At 44.9% G+C, this 16,674-nt stretch overlaps 1 protein-coding gene across 3 annotated transcripts in view; it reads left to right on the forward strand.

Moving 5' to 3' along the window:
* Positions 1-5,802: 5,802 nt before the first annotated feature.
* Positions 5,803-16,674, forward strand: part of DDX46 (DEAD-box helicase 46) — a 71,996-nt gene continuing 61,124 nt past the window's right edge. For 2 of the 3 annotated variants that reach the window (XM_055112699.2, XM_055112701.1), the window contains exons 1-3: positions 5,810-6,117; positions 11,082-11,270; positions 14,111-14,254. In XM_055112699.2, coding sequence (XP_054968674.1) covers positions 6,101-6,117; positions 11,082-11,270; positions 14,111-14,254 — 350 coding nt within the window. In that variant the 5' untranslated portion in view covers positions 5,810-6,100. Of the gene's footprint in view, positions 6,118-11,081; positions 11,271-14,110; positions 14,255-16,674 lie in introns of all 3 variants that reach the window. The other variant, XM_055112700.2, reaches the window with a different exon arrangement.

The raw sequence follows: 16,674 nt of genomic DNA on the forward strand, positions 1-16,674 counted from the left end.
CCATTTTTTGTCTTTAACTGATAGGCATCTCCCTGATCATTTGCTTGATTTGTTGAATAATATCAAGTAGAAATGAAAGGTTTTTTTGTTTGTTTGTGTTGTTTTTTTTTTCTGAGACAGAGTTTCGTTCTTGTTGCCCAGGCTGGAGTGCAATGGCACAATCTCGGCTCACTGCAGCCTCTGCCTCCCGGGTTCAAGCAATTCTCCTGCCTCAGCCTCCCGAGTAGCTGAGTTTACAGGCATGCACCACCACGCCCAGCTAATTTTGTATTTTTAGTAGAGACAGGGTTTCTCCATGTTGGTCAGGCTGGTCTCGAACTCCAAAGCTTAGGTGATCCGCCTGCCTCGGCCTCCCAAAGTGCTGGGATTACAGGCGTAAGCCACTGCGACCGGCCTGTTTTGTTGTGTTTTGTTTGACAGTTTCACTCTGTCGCCCAGGCTGGAGTGCAGTGGCATGATGTACAACCTCTGCCTCTCAGGTTCAAGCAATGCTCATGCCTCAGCCTCCTGAGTAGTGAGTAGCTGGGATTACAGGCATTGCCACCATGCCTGGCTAATTTTTGTATTTTTAGTAGAGATGGCGGTTTCACCATGTTGGCCAGGCAGGTCTCAAACTCCTGACCTCAAGTGATCTGCCCATCTCAGCCTCCCAATCTGCTGAGATTAAAAGTGTGAGGCCGGGCGTGGTGGCTCACGCCTGTAATTCCAGCACTTTGGGAAGCCGAGGCGGGCAGATCATGAGGTCAGGAGATCGAGACCATCCTGGCTAACACGGTGAAACCCCGTCTCTACTAAAAATACAAAAAATTAGCCAGGCATGGTGGCAGGCACCTGTAGTCCCAGCTACTCGGGAGGCTGAGGCAGGAGAATGGCATGAACCTGGGAGGTGGAGCTTGCAGTGAGCCAAGATCGTGCCACTGCACTCCAGCCTGGGCGACAGAGCAAGACTCTGTCTCAAAAAAAAAAAAAAAAAAGTGTGAGCTACTGCAGCCGACCTGAAAGTTTCTTTTTTTTGAGACAAGGTCTCACTATGTTGCCCCTGTTGGAGTGCAGTGGCATGATCAGGGCTCACTGCAGCCTTGCTTTCCCAGGCCCAAGCAATCTTCCCACCTCAGCCTTGCAAGTAGCTGGGACCACAGGCATGTGCCACCACCCCTGGCTAATTTTTGTTTTGTTTTTTTCAGAACAGAGTCTCTGTCGCCCAGGCTGGAGTGCAGTGATGTCAGTCTCAGCTTACTGCAACCTCTGCCCGCCCCCCGGGCTGGTTCAAGCGATTCTCATGCCTCAGCTTCCCGAGTAGCTGGGATTACAGATGCATGCCACCACATCTGGCTAATTTTTTGTATTTTTAGTAGAGACAGGTTTCACCATGTTGGCCAGGCTGGTCTCGAACTCCTGGCCTCATGTGATCCACCCACCTTGGCCTCCCAAAGTGCTGGGATTACAAGCGAAAACCACTGCGCCTGGCCTGGGAATTGAAGTTTCTTAGTGTTTGGAATAGTTTAAAACGTTTTTTATTTGGAAATTTCTGGGTTTTGAAATGTATATGGACCGGCTGGGCACCATGACTCATGCCTGTAATGCCAGCACTTTGGGAGGCCGAGGCGGGTGGATCACTTGAGGTCAGGAGTTTGAGACCAGCCTGGCCAACATGGTGAAACCGTCTCTACTAAAAAAACCAAACCAAAACAAAAAAAAGTTAGCCAGGTGTGGTGGCGGGCGCGTCTGTAATCCCAGCTACTCAAGAGGCTGAGGCATGAGAATCACTTGAACCCGGGAGGCAGAGGTTGCAGTGAACTGAGATCACGCCACTGCACTACAGCCTGGACAACAGAGTGAGACTCTGTCTCAAAAAAAAAAGTATATGGATTAAAACTAGAGGGACAAGGATGGTTGTTTAGAGGTGACATCTTGACCATATAACCTAGTAGTTTTTTTAGTTCAATTAGTTGTGTAAATGGACATGTGTCATCATAGTTGGCACTAAAAACAGCAAGAGGGTTATTAGATATTCAATACTGGGTTAGTAAGTCAAGTCACAGTCAAAATCTGCTGCTTTGGAAAACAGGTTAGTTTACTGAAAGTGATGTATTAGAACACAGACTATAGTCATTTCTTTCACCTATCTAAATAGATAAAATCTTCCAGCCTCACACCTGTAATCCCAGCACTTCGGGAGGCCGAGGCAGCAGATCACCTGAGATCGGGAGTTCGTGACCAGCCTGACCAACATGGAGAAACCCCGTCTCTACTAAAAATACAAAATTAGCTGGGAGTGGTGGCTCATGCCTGTAATCCCAGCTATTTGGGAGGCTGAGGCAGGAGAATCGCTTGAACCTAGGAGGCAAGGTTGCAGTGAGTCGAGATCGCACCATTGCACTCCAGCCTGGGCAACAAGAGTGAAACTCCGTCTCAAAAAAAAGAAAAGAAAAAAAACCTTCCTCCAGGACAGACTTGATGTGAATTTACTATAAATATATTGTGGCGGAGTGGGGGTGGTGCACACCTGTAATCCCAGCACTTTGGGAGGCCAAGAGAGGCAGATCGCTTGAGACCAGAAGTCCAGGAGTTTGAGACCAGCTTGGGCAACATGGCGAAACCCTCTCTATGAAAAATACAAAAGTTAGCTGGTGGGGTGGTGTATGCCTGTAGTCCCAGCTACTAGCTACTTGGGAAGTTGAGGCACAAGATTCGCTTGAACCTGGGAGGAGGCTGCAGTGAGCCGAGATCACAGTACTGCACTCCAGCCTGGGCAACAGAACCAGGCCCTGTCTCAAAAAAAAAAAAAAATATATATATATATATATATATAAAATATATATTATATATATATTATATTAATGTAATATTAATATAGAATATATATTATATATATAAGAAATATTTAAGCCAGTTAGAATTGTCTTGTTAATGTGTTGTCTTAAAGGGGAGTTGGAAATAAAGTATCTTGAAGACAGCTCTGGCCTAAGTGTCAGATCTCTGGACTCTAGTTCCAGGTTAGATTCCAACAAGGTTAGTGATCTAGGACGAAATATGTTTCCTGAGTCTCAGTTTTCTTACTTAAAATCAAGAAGTTTGAGTTTGTGATTTTAAAAATCTATAACATTAATCCCATGATTCTTTTTATTATTATTTTTTGAGACAGAGTCTCACTCTGTCGCACAGGCTGGAGTGCAGTGGCGCGATCTTGGCTCACTGCAACCTCTGTCTCCCGGTTTCAAGTGATTCTCATGCCTCAGCCTCCCGAGTAGCTGGGATTAGCACGCACCACCACACCCAGCTAATTTTTGTATTTTTAGTAGAGACAGAGTTTCACCATGTTGGCAAGGCTGGCCTTGAAGTCCTGCCCTCATGTGATCCACCCGCCTCAGCCTCCTAAAGTGCTGGGATGACAGTCATGAGCCACTGCATCTGGCCCTAATCCTGTGATTCTAAGCAATATTCAAATTGTGTTAATTTCAAAAATTAAGGACTTATTTCCATTCACTTCTGCATGGCCTCATCCAGTTCCATGGCTTCAAATACTGTGTATTATACATTCTATAAAATGCTGAGGACCCATATCTCTCCCGCCTCTATTTGTAGCTGTTATTTCCTGGATGTCTAGTAGGCACCTCAAATATCACATGACTGAAACAAACTCAATGACTTTCTCTATTTCCTCCACTAAATCTGTTGCTCCCATGCTTTTCTCATCTCCACAAATTCACCACAGTCCACAATAGCTCTGTTGAAAACCTGGCAGTCATCTTTTATTCCTTCCTTTCCGTCATAGCTCACATCCAGTTTATCTATTGGCGCTTTGAGAGCTGCTTCCAGAATACACCCAGAATCTGATCACTTCTCAGTCTTCATTGTTTAAGCCACTGGTGGTTTTCTATGTCTTTTAGGCTGAAATCCACATTCCCTACCTGCAGCCCACATCCAAACAATTTACAGGGGGATTCCTAACCCTCCTTGGTGTCCATCCTGTCACTCATTAATTAGCTCAGGCCTTCTTACCCTTGGCATGGACTGCCAGACCCTCCAGTCTCTATCCCTCTTCAATGCTTCTCACAGCTACCACAGGTGGGCAGCAAGCCACGGGGGGCGTGGGGAGCATAAACTCATCTTGGAGTGTCACTCGTTGGTTTGCTTTTTTTTTTTTAATCAACTATGTTGAGGTAAAATTTACATACAATAAGTCATGTACAGTTAAAGGGTACAGTTCAGTGAATTTTGAAAAATGTGCAAATCTATTCAATGACCACTAAAATCAAGATACAGAACTTTTCCATCATCTTTAGGTGTAAGAAAGTAAAATAGTACAGAGGCAAGTAAAGTAAAAATGTGAGCCTTTCTCCAACTCCATTATAGCTTTTTGCAAAAACAACTCAACATGGCCGGGCGCGGTGGCTCATGCCTGTAATCCCAGCACTTTGGGAGGCCGAGGCGGGCAGGTCTCCTGAGGTCGAGAGTTCAAGACCAGCCTGACCAACATGGAGAAACCCCATCTCTACTAAAAATACAAAATTAGCTGGGGTGGTGGTGCCTGCCTGTAATCCCAGCTACTTGGGAGGCTGAGGCAGGAGAATCGCTTGAACCCAGGAGGTGGAGGTTGTGGTGAGCTGAGCTCGCACCATTGCACTCCAGCCTGGGCAACAAAAGCGAAACTCCATCTCAAAAAAAAAAAAAAAAAAAATTCAACATTTCTGTGTGTGTTGCATGAGACAATACATATACATTTTTTTGGTGCCCAAACTCTCGAATAATGTTCTCAATCTTGACTGTACTTCAGAATTATCTGGGAAGCTTAAAAATTCCCAGTGCACAAGAAGCACTCCAGGCCAATTAAATCAGAACATAGGGGTGGAACCCAGGCTTCTATTTTATTTATTAATATTTAAGAGATGAGATTTCTCTGTGCTACCCAGGCTGGAGTCATCATAGCTCACTGCAGCCTCAAACTCCTGGGCTCAAGTAATCTTCTTGCCTCAGCCTCCCTGGCTCAAATGATCCTCTCACCTCAGCCTCCCAAGTAGCTAGAACCACAGGCGTGCCAGCACACCTGGCTAATTACTTTGCTTATTTTTTGTAGAGGGTCTTGCTATGTTGCCCAGGTAGGTCTTGAACTCCTGGGCTCAAGCCATCCTCCTGCCTCGGCCTCCCAAAGTGCTGGGATTATAGGCATGAGCCACCATGGCTGGCCCTTTTTTTGTTTTTTTTGTTTTATTTTTAAGCTTCCCAGTGCAAGCAATGTTGAGAACTAATCTTTTGCCAAAGTATTTTTCGCTCTTTGTTCTCTACTAGGTCTTCAAATCTCACCTCAGAGTTCACTTCCAAGGGAAACGTTTTTTCTGAATCCCTCTCCAATGGTGGACTCTCCTTGCTGTATTACATCTGCTTGTGTTTTTAGTCAAGTCTATTATTATTACTATTTTCTTTGCAGAGACGAGGGCTACGTCGCCCAGGTCTTGAATTCCTGGGCTCAATAGATCCTCCCGCCTCAGCCTCCCAAAGTGCTGGGATTTCAGGCGTGAGCCACTGTGCTGGCTTTAGTCATCTCTGTTTCCCGGGATAGACTGTGAGCTCCCCAGGATCTAGCACAAGCCTGGCATATGACAACATAAATAAATGAGTGAATGTATACATGAATAAAGAGCGTGTACGGAGAAAGTTGCCGCATTATTTAGCGCAAATTAAAGCAGACATCAGCCTGCCCAGGACGCCTCTTTGGCTCTGGCGCGAAACACCCTCACGGGCCGGCGAGGCTCACGCGCTGCGCTCCATCGCACTAATCAGCCGGGCGTGGTGCGGGGGCCGGGAAGACTGGGCGGGGCGAAGGCATCACCTTTCGATGGGGCCGGCGCTGTGCGCCCTCCAGTCGAGGTGGGGCGCTGTGGAAGAGCGGCAGCTTCCGGTCGGCTTTTCTCTTCCTTCGGCTGCCGGCGCCAGCACGTCCTGTTTTCGTTGGCCGCGCTGGGATGGCCGCCACAGCTGTAGGTGCTGCTAGTGTTTAGCGCTGGTCTTTGCCGGGCGTTGAGGGCAGCGCAGCCTCCTTGTTTGTCCGGTTCGCCTGTGCGTGGTACTCAAGGGCACCAGTATTCCCGCGGTCGGCAGCATGGGTCGGGAGTCACGGTGAGGCAGAGCGCCGAGCGGGCTAGCGGGCGAGCGGCTTCTTGGGGTCGTGAGAAGAGGCGGGAGTTGAGGTGGCCGCCGGGCCAGGCCTGGCGCGGCCCCACGTGCGGTCAGCGCTGCCCCGCGGGCATTGGAAGGGCTGGGGGACCTCGGCTGAGGGAATGGTTGTGTTTGGGCCAGCGACGGCTTCCCCTGCACTACCATCAGAGGGTTCGAGCCCCTGGAGCGGGAACAACCCTCCAGGACGTTAGTGATTGGGCACCACATCCCGCCACTTCAAGGGAGCCTGCCCTGATTACTTCAGTCAGAAGTGATACCAGTTGGATTGCTTATTGCTTCGCGTTTCCAACATTTCCTCGACTCCTGTCATTCTGTATTTTAGTTCTTTGTGCGCGTATGATCTTTTCCCAAGTTACTTGAAAGGAGCGTGTGGGCAGACATTTTTACCGCATCGACAGCACTGTACACGACTAGGCTTTTACTGGGCTACGATAAATACTTTTTGCGTGGGCATTTACTTCGCAAATAGATTTCGTATTTAAGCAGGTAACTTTGTTACCTGCTTTTCTGTCCTTTTGAAGTTGTGGACTATGAGCTCTTATTAGAACTCATTAGATCTCATCACAACTTTAGATTGTTGATAGATTGTTAGGAACCTGGAGATTTTTATGTTAAAAATGACTATTTGCTATGTATTTAGCAATGACTGAAAGATATTTTATGTCTAGGAACAATGAAGGCTTTTGTTGTTAGTGCTAACAGTTCTTTGTTGAGGTACAATTAACAATCAGGGAAATGGACAAAACGTAAGGGTAAAGCTTGATGAAATTTAGCAAATATATAAACCGTGTAATCGTCACCTGGATGAAGATAAAAAATATTTCTTTAACTACAGAAAATTCCTGTGACGGTGTTTTAAATCTCCGGAAGGCTGTCCAGACCAGAAATCTGAAAGTGATATTTATTTGACTCATTCTTCTCTCTCACTACCCACAGCCTGTTAGATTCTACATCCTTTGCCCATTCTGGTTGTCCCTGACTTAATTGAGGCCCTAATTATTTATTGTCCAGACTACTACACCTGTTTTAAATTGATTCTCTGAATTGATTGTCTTCCTCTGTTGCTCTCCTAATTGTTAGATCCCTTACACTACAGCCAGAGTGACACTTCTGAAGTAGAGATAAGATGATGGCATGCCCCTGACTTAGTCTCCATTGGTTTCTACTGCTTCCAAGATGAAATTTAAACTCTGTGACAGCCTTCAAGGCCCTTCACAAGAAGGTCCATTCTAGCCCGTCAGCCTTCTCCTTTACCTCTCTGGTGTGCATGGCCTGTACTCTAGGTTTGTTCAGGGAATCATGAAAGGCTTAGAGGTGGGAAGGCGCAAGGTGTTAGAGAAATAGCTAAAAAGCCCAATTTTTCTGCATATGTAGGTTTCATGAAGGGTTTTTATCTTTTTTGAGAAGTAGTAGGAGGTAGGTCCTGAATAGGACTTGGGCCCAGAAAGCGGGTGGATTGTAGATTTTGAAGATCAGAATTTGTTTGTGAACCTTTGAAGATTTTGAGTAAAAAGTGTGTAATAGAATCAGAATTCTCCTTAGCAGCAATGAGTAAGATTTAATGGAAAAGTAATAGAAACAGGAAGACCACAGTCTTTAAGAATCTTCTAGGTAGATATGTCTGATATAGAATAGTGACGGTTGGAACTCTGTGGAGGTGATATAATGTGAGGGGAATTACAGAGGTGAAATTGGTATTACTTGGTTTTTTTTTGTTTTTGTTTTTGTTTTTGAGACAGAGTCTCGCTCTTTCGCCAGGCTGGAGTGCAGTGGTGGGATCTCGGCTCACTGCAAGCTCCGCCTCCAGGGTTCACGCCATTCTCCTGCCTCAGCCTCCCGAGTAGCTGGAACTACAGGCGCCCGCCACCGCGTCCGGCTAATTTTTGTATTTTTTAGTAGAGACGGGGTTTCACCGTGTTAGCCAGGATGGTCTCGATCTCCTGACCTCGTGATCCACCCGCCTCGGCCTCCCAAAGTTCTGGGATTACAGGCGTGAGCCACCGCGCCCGACCTGTTTTTTTGTTTTGAGACAGGGACTTGCTCTGTCTCCCAGGCTGGAGTGCATTGAAACAATCTTGGCTCACTGCAACCTATGCTTCCCAGGTTCAAGAGATCCTCCCACCTTAGCCTCCCGAATAGCTGGGACTGCAAGCGTGTGCCACCACGCTTTGCTAATTTTTGTATTTTTTGTAGAGACAGGGTTTCACCATGTTGCCCAGGCTGGTCTCAACTCCTGAGCTCAAGCTCTCTGCCCACCTTGGCCTGCCAAAATGCTGGGATTACAGGCATGAGCCGCTGTGCCCAGCCAATTGGTGTTTTATTTATTGTATCGAATGAGAGCAAGAGAAAAATATTGATGATGACTAATGTTTTGAGCCTAGTGACCGGAAGTTGGTACGATTAATGGTTTGGGGAGGGAAGGGTAACAAGTTTGGGTTTCTACAGGTTGAACTTGAGGTGCTTGAGAGATAATCAGGTGCATTCATCTCCTAGTGATCTTATTTAGGTTTATAGCTTTAAATAGCCTTTGTACACTAATAGCTGTCCAGTTTATATTTCTAGAGAAACCTCTTCCTTGAACTCCAGGCTAATATTTCAACTATATACTATATATCTCCACTTGGATACCTAATATTCTGATCCACCTTCTCCCTAGATTTCTCCCTCAGCCTTCCCATCTTAGTAAATGGCAACTGAGTGATTTCTCTCTTGCTGTCACACTTGACATTTAGTTAATCATTAAATCCCATCAGTGCTAGCTTCAAGATATCCAGATTTTGATATTTCTCAAAATCTTTCCACCTTCCATTTTGATCTATGCCACCACTATCTCATGCCTGGATGATTGCTATAGTGCTGGTCTTTGCTAATCCTGCCTATTCTTTCTCCTTTTGTCCTTGCCTCCCTTTGTTTGGTTTGTTCTTCTCTCAGCAGCCAGAATAATACTTTAAAAACATTAGGCCAGGTGCAGTGGCTCACACCTGTAATCCCAGCATTTTGGGATTACATTAAGTGGAAGGATTGCTTGAGCCCAGGAGTTTGAGACCATCCTGAGCAACATAGCAAGACTCCATCTCTAGAAAAATGAAAAATAAAAAGAAATAAATAGGTGGGCATAGTGGCACACGCTTTTGTGCTTTTGGTCCCAGCTACTTGGGAGGCTGAGGTGGGAAGATGCTTGAGGCCGGGAGGTTAAGACAATCCTGAGCAACATAGTGAGACACCATCTCTACCCAAAAAAAAAAAAAAAAAAAAAAAAATTGGTGGGCGCGGTGGTGTGTGCCTTTGGTCTCAGCTACTCTGGAGATTGAGGTGGAAGGATTGCTGGGGCCCAGTAGGTTGAGGTTACAGTGAGTGGCAATTGAGCTGCTGCGTTCCAGCCTGGGTGACAGAGTGAGACCTTGTCTCAAAAAAGAAATTTAAAAAAATGATAAAAAGGCTGCATGCGGTGGCTCATGCCTGTAATCCATCCCAGCACTTTGGGAGGCTGAGGCAGGTAGATCACCTGAGGTCAGGAGTTCCAGACCAGCCTGACCAATGTGGTGAAACTGCCTCATCTACTAAAGATACAAAATTGGCTGGGCGTGGTAGTATAGGCCTGTAATCCCAGCTGTTTGGGAGGCTGAGGCAGGAGGATTGCTTGAACCTGGGAGGCAGAGGTTGCAGTGAGCTGAGATGGTGCTATTGCATTCCAGCCTGGGCAACAAGAGTGCGACTCTGTCTCAAAAAAAATAAATAAAATAAAATAAAATAAAAATAATTAGCTGAGTGGCCGGGCGCAGTGGCCCAAGCCTGTAATCCCAGCACTTTGGGAGGCTGAGGCAGGTGGATCACGAGGTCAGGAGATCGAGACCATCCTGGCTAACACGGTGAAACCCCATCTCTACTAAAAATGCAAAAAAAAATTAGCCTGGCGTAATGGCGGACGCCTATAGTCCTAGCTACTCGGGAGGCTGAGGCAGGAGAATGGTGTGAACCCGGGAGGCGGAGCTTGCAGTGAGCTGAGATTGCGCCACTGCACTCCAGCCTAGGCAACAGAGCCAGACTCTTTCTCAAAAAAAAAAATAATAATAATAATAATTAGCTAAGTGTGGTGACGCATGCCTGTAGTTCCAGCTTCTTGGGAGGCTGAAGTGGGAGGATTGCTTGAGCCTCAGAGAGTTGAAGTTGCAGTGAGCTGTGATCACATCACTGCACTCTATCCTGGATAACAGAGTGAGGCCTGTTTCTAAAAATAAAAATAAAAACATTAACGAGGTTGTGTCACTCCTCTGCTTAAAGTCTTCCAGTAGATTTTCATCTTGGTGTAAAAGACAGAGTCCTTATATAATGGCCAGTAAGGCCTTCCAGGTTTGGCTTCCCTGCTGTTTTTCTGACCTCGTCTTATGGCACGCTGTGTCACTCTTTCAACACTAGCCACAACTGGCATCCTTGCTGTTCCTTAAACTCACCAGTCAAGCTTCCTCTTTAGGGACTTTGCACTTGTGCCTTTTGCGTGGAAAATTCCCTGTATATCTACATGGCTCCTTTATTTCCTCCAAGCCTCTGTAACAAATGTCATATTTATATTGTATATAAACATACTATATACAGTGTTTGTTTCTTCACTTGTCTGCCGTCTTTTCCTTTACCAGAGTGTAAGCTGCCTGGAGCTCAAAGGCAGGAGCTTGGTCTGTTTTGTTCACTGTCCTTACCTCTCTTTCAAGACAGATTTTCCACCTCTACATGTGTCTGTGCTGAAGCAGAAGGGTTCATTTTTTCCCTCCTAATTTTAGAAAAATTCATAAAAAGTTCTTTGAGAGTTAAATTTGTCTGCTGAAATTATTTTTAGAAAAAATGTAATAAAATGTAATAGAAGCTAATGGTGTTTGCTGAACTTAATCTTTGACTTATTATTGTTCTAGCCACTATCGAAAACGATCGGCATCCCGGGGTCGCTCTGGAAGTCGGTCTAGAAGTCGCTCACCCTCAGACAAAAGAAGTAAACGTGGAGATGACAGACGGTCTAGAAGTAGAGATAGAGATAGGAGGAGAGAGAGGTCTCGTAGCAGGGATAAAAGAAGATCTCGGTCAAGGGACAGGAAGCGTCTGAGGTAAGACATTAATTAATTTCCAAAAGACCAGTGATAAATTGGGCCTTCTCAGCTATAGCAGGCTTCTTGAAAAGTATGTTTTCAACTGGAGTTTGGTGGCCCAATTGCAGGCCCTTTTCTTTATCCCCTACTTGTTTGATTAGACCCAGAAGGATGTGCCTACAAAGACTCTATCAAACAGTGTTTTGTTTTGTTTTGTTTTTAACTTTTTTGAGACAGAGCCTCACTCTGTTGCCCAGACTGGAGCGCAGTGGTATGATCTCTGCTCACTGCAGCCTCCACCTCCTAGGTTCAAGCGATTCTCATGCCTAAGCCTGCCAAGTAGCTGGGATTTCAGATGTGCACCACCACACCTGTCTAATTTTTGTGTCTTTAAAAGAGACGGTGTTTTGCCATGTTGGCCAGGCTGCTCTCGATCTCCTGGCCTCATGTGATCCTCCCACCTTGGCCTCCCAAAGTGCTGGGATTACATGTGTGAGCCACCGTGTCCAACCATCAAACAGTGTTTTTGGTTTGGAAACTTTAGGCTGTATTTCCTGTAACCCAAAGACATCCCTTGAAGCCCTCAGAGGGACATACAAAATGAAGTAAAAAGTAAAGTAATAAGTTATATTCTAGAGGGTTCTATTCCAATTCTGCTCCAGGAGAGCTGACCAAGGTGTTAATTTTCCTTCCTTTTTTTTTTTTTTGCCACCCTTGTTGAAATTTGTAAAATTTCCTTCCTCTCTCCCTCCTTCCCTCCCTCCCTTCCTCCATCTCTCTCTTCCTTCCTCCCTATCTCCTTCCCTTCCACTCTCTCTCCCTTCCTCCCTCACTCTTTCTCTCTTTCTCTTTCTTTCTTCATTTTGCTAAACAGTGTGTTTAGAGCAGCCTCTAAAGCAGACAGAAAAAGGAAACAAAGCAGACCCTCTCCAAGCCTCTTAAACTATTTTAATGAGCTGTCATAGATTTAAACTAAAGAGCGCCTTAATCTTTTTTTTTTTTAATTTATTTTTTTTTTGAGACAGAGTCTCACTCTGTCACCCAGGCTGGAGTGCAGTGGCACGATCTAGGCTCACTGGAACCTCTGCCTCCCGGGTTCAAGTGATTCTCATGCCTCAGCCTCTTGAGTAACTGGGATTACAGGCATGCTCCACAATGCCTGGATAATTTTTGTATTTTTAATAGTGACAAAGTTGGCCAGGCATGGTGGCTCATGCCTGTAATCCCAGCACTTTGGGAGGCCGAGGTGGGTGAATCACGAGGTCAGGAGTTTGAGACCAGCCTGGCCAACATGGTGAAACCCCGTTTCTACTAAAAAAAAAAAAAAAAAAAAAAATTAGCCAGGTGTGGTGGTGCATGCCTGTAAACCCAGCTGCTCGGGAAGCTGAGGCAGGAGACTTGCTTGAACCCGGGAGGTGGAGGTTGTAGTGAGCCGACATGGTGCCACTGTACTCCAGCCTGGGCGACAGATCAGGACTCCATCTCAAAACAGAAAAAAAGAAAATAATCTTCTGTGCACACCACACCCAGCCAATTAAAAAAAGCTTTTCATAGAGATGGGGGTCTTAACTGTGTTGCTAGTGGCCTCCCAAAGGGTTGGGACTACAGGTATGAGATACCATACCTTGCCCAGTTTCTCATTAAAATAGGAAAGGAAGACAAGATTGTGTTGTGAGTGGATCATAGAAAGAATTTAACTTTATCCTTTTCAGACATTGGAGTACATTGTTGTTACATAGGATTCAGGGAAAATATTCACCCGTGACAATGTGGATAGTGCTAACTAATTCATTTTCACATTTTGTGGTCCTAGGAACAATTTCACACAATTAATTCAAGTACTTAAGTGAAAATGGTTATTTAACATTTGGTCTTTGACTTTTGGGTGTGAAAGTAGAATCACAAGATTTTAGAGCAAGAGGGATTTTAAAGATGTCTAGTGAAGTCTCCATATTTTATAGATGATGAAACTGAGACCCAGAAAGTTGGAGATCTGACCTTCATCATGTCATTAGTTACCAGGAGTAGCAGGATAGAAATTCTTGCCTCTTCATCTTCAGATCAGTGATCTTTTAGTAGACCCATTATGCCCATCCTTATACTTAGGTTTAGGCTATCTGAAACTAGATATTCTATCTTAGACCACCGATTTTCAATCGATGTTAATTACAGATTTATTATGGTTTTTTCACAAACATCTTTATGAAATTAGTATTCTCTGGCCTGGCATGGTGGCTCACGCCTGTAATCCCAGCACTTTGGGAGGCTGAGGCAGGCAGATCACCTGCGGTTGGGAGTTTGAGACCAGCCTGACCAACATGGAGAAACCCCATCTCTAAAAATACAAAATTGGCTGGGCATGGTGGTGCATGCCTGTAATCCCAGCTACTCAGGAGGCTGAGGCAAGAGAATCGCTTTAACCCAGGAGATGGAGGTTGTGGTGAGCTGAGATTGTGCCATTGCACTCCAGCCTGGGCAACAAGAGCAAAACTCTGTCTCCAAAAAAAAAAAAATTAGCCGGGCATGGTGATGCACATCTGTAATCCCAGCTGCTGGGGAGGCTGAGGCAGGAGAATCACTTGAACCCAGAAGGCAGAGGTTGCAGTGAGCTGCAATTGTGCCACTGCACTCCAGCCTGGGTGACAGGTGTGAGACTTTGTCTTTAAAAAAATGAAACAAATAAATTAGTATTCTCATTTTTTTCGTTGAGCACTTATAAGACTTGGCTTTACTTCATTGAGACCTCCACCTTTAATAATGGTAGTGATTAAGATTCTTTCAATGTGGGACAGAATCCCCTGATCTGAAATAGTAGCTCCATTTGGTCATAGAATAAATGAAAAGTGTCCCCCTTTCAGACGTTCCAGAAGTAGAGAGAGAGACAGAAGCCGAGAGCGAAGAAGATCTCGAAGTAGAGACAGGAGACGCTCAAGGAGTAGAAGCCGGGGCCGGCGATCCCGATCCTCCAGTCCTGGAAATAAAAGCAAGAAAACTGAGAATAGGTAATGTTATCATTGGGCTGCATCTATAGTGCAGACTGGGGACTGCTTCCCTTCTCTGCGCCTTTTTTTTTTCCCTGTAAGTTTATATTTATAGAGAATTAACTGCATTTGGCTCCTACCATGAACTGTTGGCAGTGTTTTATTTTTAATTGGTTATAATGTTTATAATTCAACTGGAAAATAATAGATTCTGTCAGTTTTAACATTCAATACATTGTATTCTTACTTAATACATACTGTCAATCAGAAATGTATTTTATAGACATCTTTGTAGAAACTCTGTCGTTTTCTTTTCAGACAGGGTCTCACTCTGTTGCCCAGGCTGGAGTGAAGTGGCAAGAACATAGCTCACTAACCTTAAACTTGTAGACTCAAGCAATCCTCTCACCTAGGCCTCCAAAAGTCCTGGGATTATATGAAGAGGTGGACATAATATCCCAGCTAATTTTTATGTTTTTAGTGGAGATGGGGTTTTGGCATGTTTGCCAGGCTGGTCTCGAACTCCTGACCTCAAGTGATCTGCCCACCTCGGCTTCCCAAAGTGCTGGGATTACAGGCCTGAGCCACCGCGCCCAGCCAAGACTTGTCTTAAAAGTTAAGAAATTAGGCCAGGCGCGGTGGCTCACGCTTGTAATCCTAGCACTTTGGGAGGCCAAGGTGGGCGGATCACCTGAGGTTGGGAGTTGGCGACCAGCCTGACCATTGTGGATAAACCCCGTCTCTACTAAAAATACAAAATTAGCTGGGCGTGGTGGCGTATGCCTGTAATCCCAGCTACTCTGGAGGCTGAGGCCGGAGAATCGCTTGAACCCAGGAGGCAGAGGTTGCGGTGAGGTGAGATCGTGCCGTTGCACTCCAGCCTGGGCAACAAGAGTGAAACTCCTTCTCAAAAAAAAAAAACAAAAAAAAGTTAACAGAAATTAAGACAATGTGCAATTTGTTTAGCAGTGGACAGACAGATTAGTGAACCATGTAAAGAGCCCAGAAAGGCATCCATACACATGGTAATTTGATAGATGACAGAGGTGATGATGTAATAAGTGAAGATTTTTTTTTTTTTTTTTTTTTTTTAACAGCCAAAGTCTCGTTCTGTTGCCCAGGCTGGAATGCAGTGGTGCAGTCTCGGCTCACTGCAACCTTCGCCTCCCGGGTTCAAGTAATTCTCTTGCCTCAGCCTCCCGAGTAGCTGGGACTGCAGGCATGTGCCAACATGCCCAGCTAATTTTTTGTATTTTTTAGTAGAGATGGGGTTTCACCGTGTTAGCCAGAATGGTCTCGATCTCCTGATCTCGTGATCCACCCGCCTCGGCCTCCCAAAGTGCTGGGATTAAAGGCATGAGCCACCGTGCCTGGCCAGAAAAATTTTTAAATTGCTCTAGGGATATCTAGTATCCTTTTATGAAATAAGACTGCCTACCTTATTCTGTGTACAAAAAGCAATTCCAAGCAAAGACCAAATTAGATGGCAGAATTCTAAACCTTTTAGAAGTTTGTGCCAGAGAGTATCTTCTTCTTCACCTCTAGGTATCTTACATCAAATCTGGAAGGATTTCTAAACTACTTTAAAAAGCACCAATTATAAAGGAGAAAAAAGATTGACTAATTTGATTACATTAAAATTAAGAAATTTTATTCACTATGAGATGCCATAAGTTGGGGTGCGTAAACAAGTTGGGTTTATTCCAAGAATGGCAGGTTATTTTAACATTAGAAAATCATTAGAAGTCTGGGTGAAGTGGCTCACGCCTGTAATCCTAGCACTTTGGGAGGCCGAGGTGGATGGATCACGAGGTCAGGAGTTTGAGACCAGTCTAACCAACATGGTGAAACCTCGTCTTTACTAAAAGTAAAAAATTAGTCAGGTGTGGTGGCACACACCTGTGATCCCAGCTACTCGGGAGGCTGAGGCAGGAGAATCACTTGAAGCCGGGAGGTGGAGGTTGCAGTGAGCCGAGATTGCGCCACTGCACTCCAGCCTGGCCGACAGAGAGAGACTCCGTCTCAAAAAAAAACCCCTAAAATCATTAGAACATTAGAACATTCGAAATGCATGTCCCTTGGGATTTTAAATGTTATTACATATATAAATTATCTTGCAGAATATTAATATATTGGTCTGTTTCTTCATGTATCACATTTTAACTATCCTACCTATAAACAAACTATATTGTTTGTATGTAGTATGTTCAGTTTTTCTTGGGTTGAATTTCCAGATATTTAGTAATGCTTCCCATTAGTGTCATGGGATTGATTTTTTTCATTATATTTTCAAGGTTTTTTTTTTTTTTTTTTTTTGAGGCAGAATCTTGCTCTGTCGTCAGGCTGGAATGCAGTTGTGCAATATCAGCTCATTGCAACCTCTGACTCCCTGGTTCAGGCTATTCTCCTGCCTCAGCCTCCTGAATAGCTGAGATTACAGG

The sequence above is a fragment of the Pan paniscus genome, chromosome 4 (assembly GCF_029289425.2).
Source record: "Pan paniscus chromosome 4, NHGRI_mPanPan1-v2.0_pri, whole genome shotgun sequence".
Classification (NCBI taxonomy): Eukaryota; Metazoa; Chordata; class Mammalia; order Primates; family Hominidae; genus Pan; species Pan paniscus.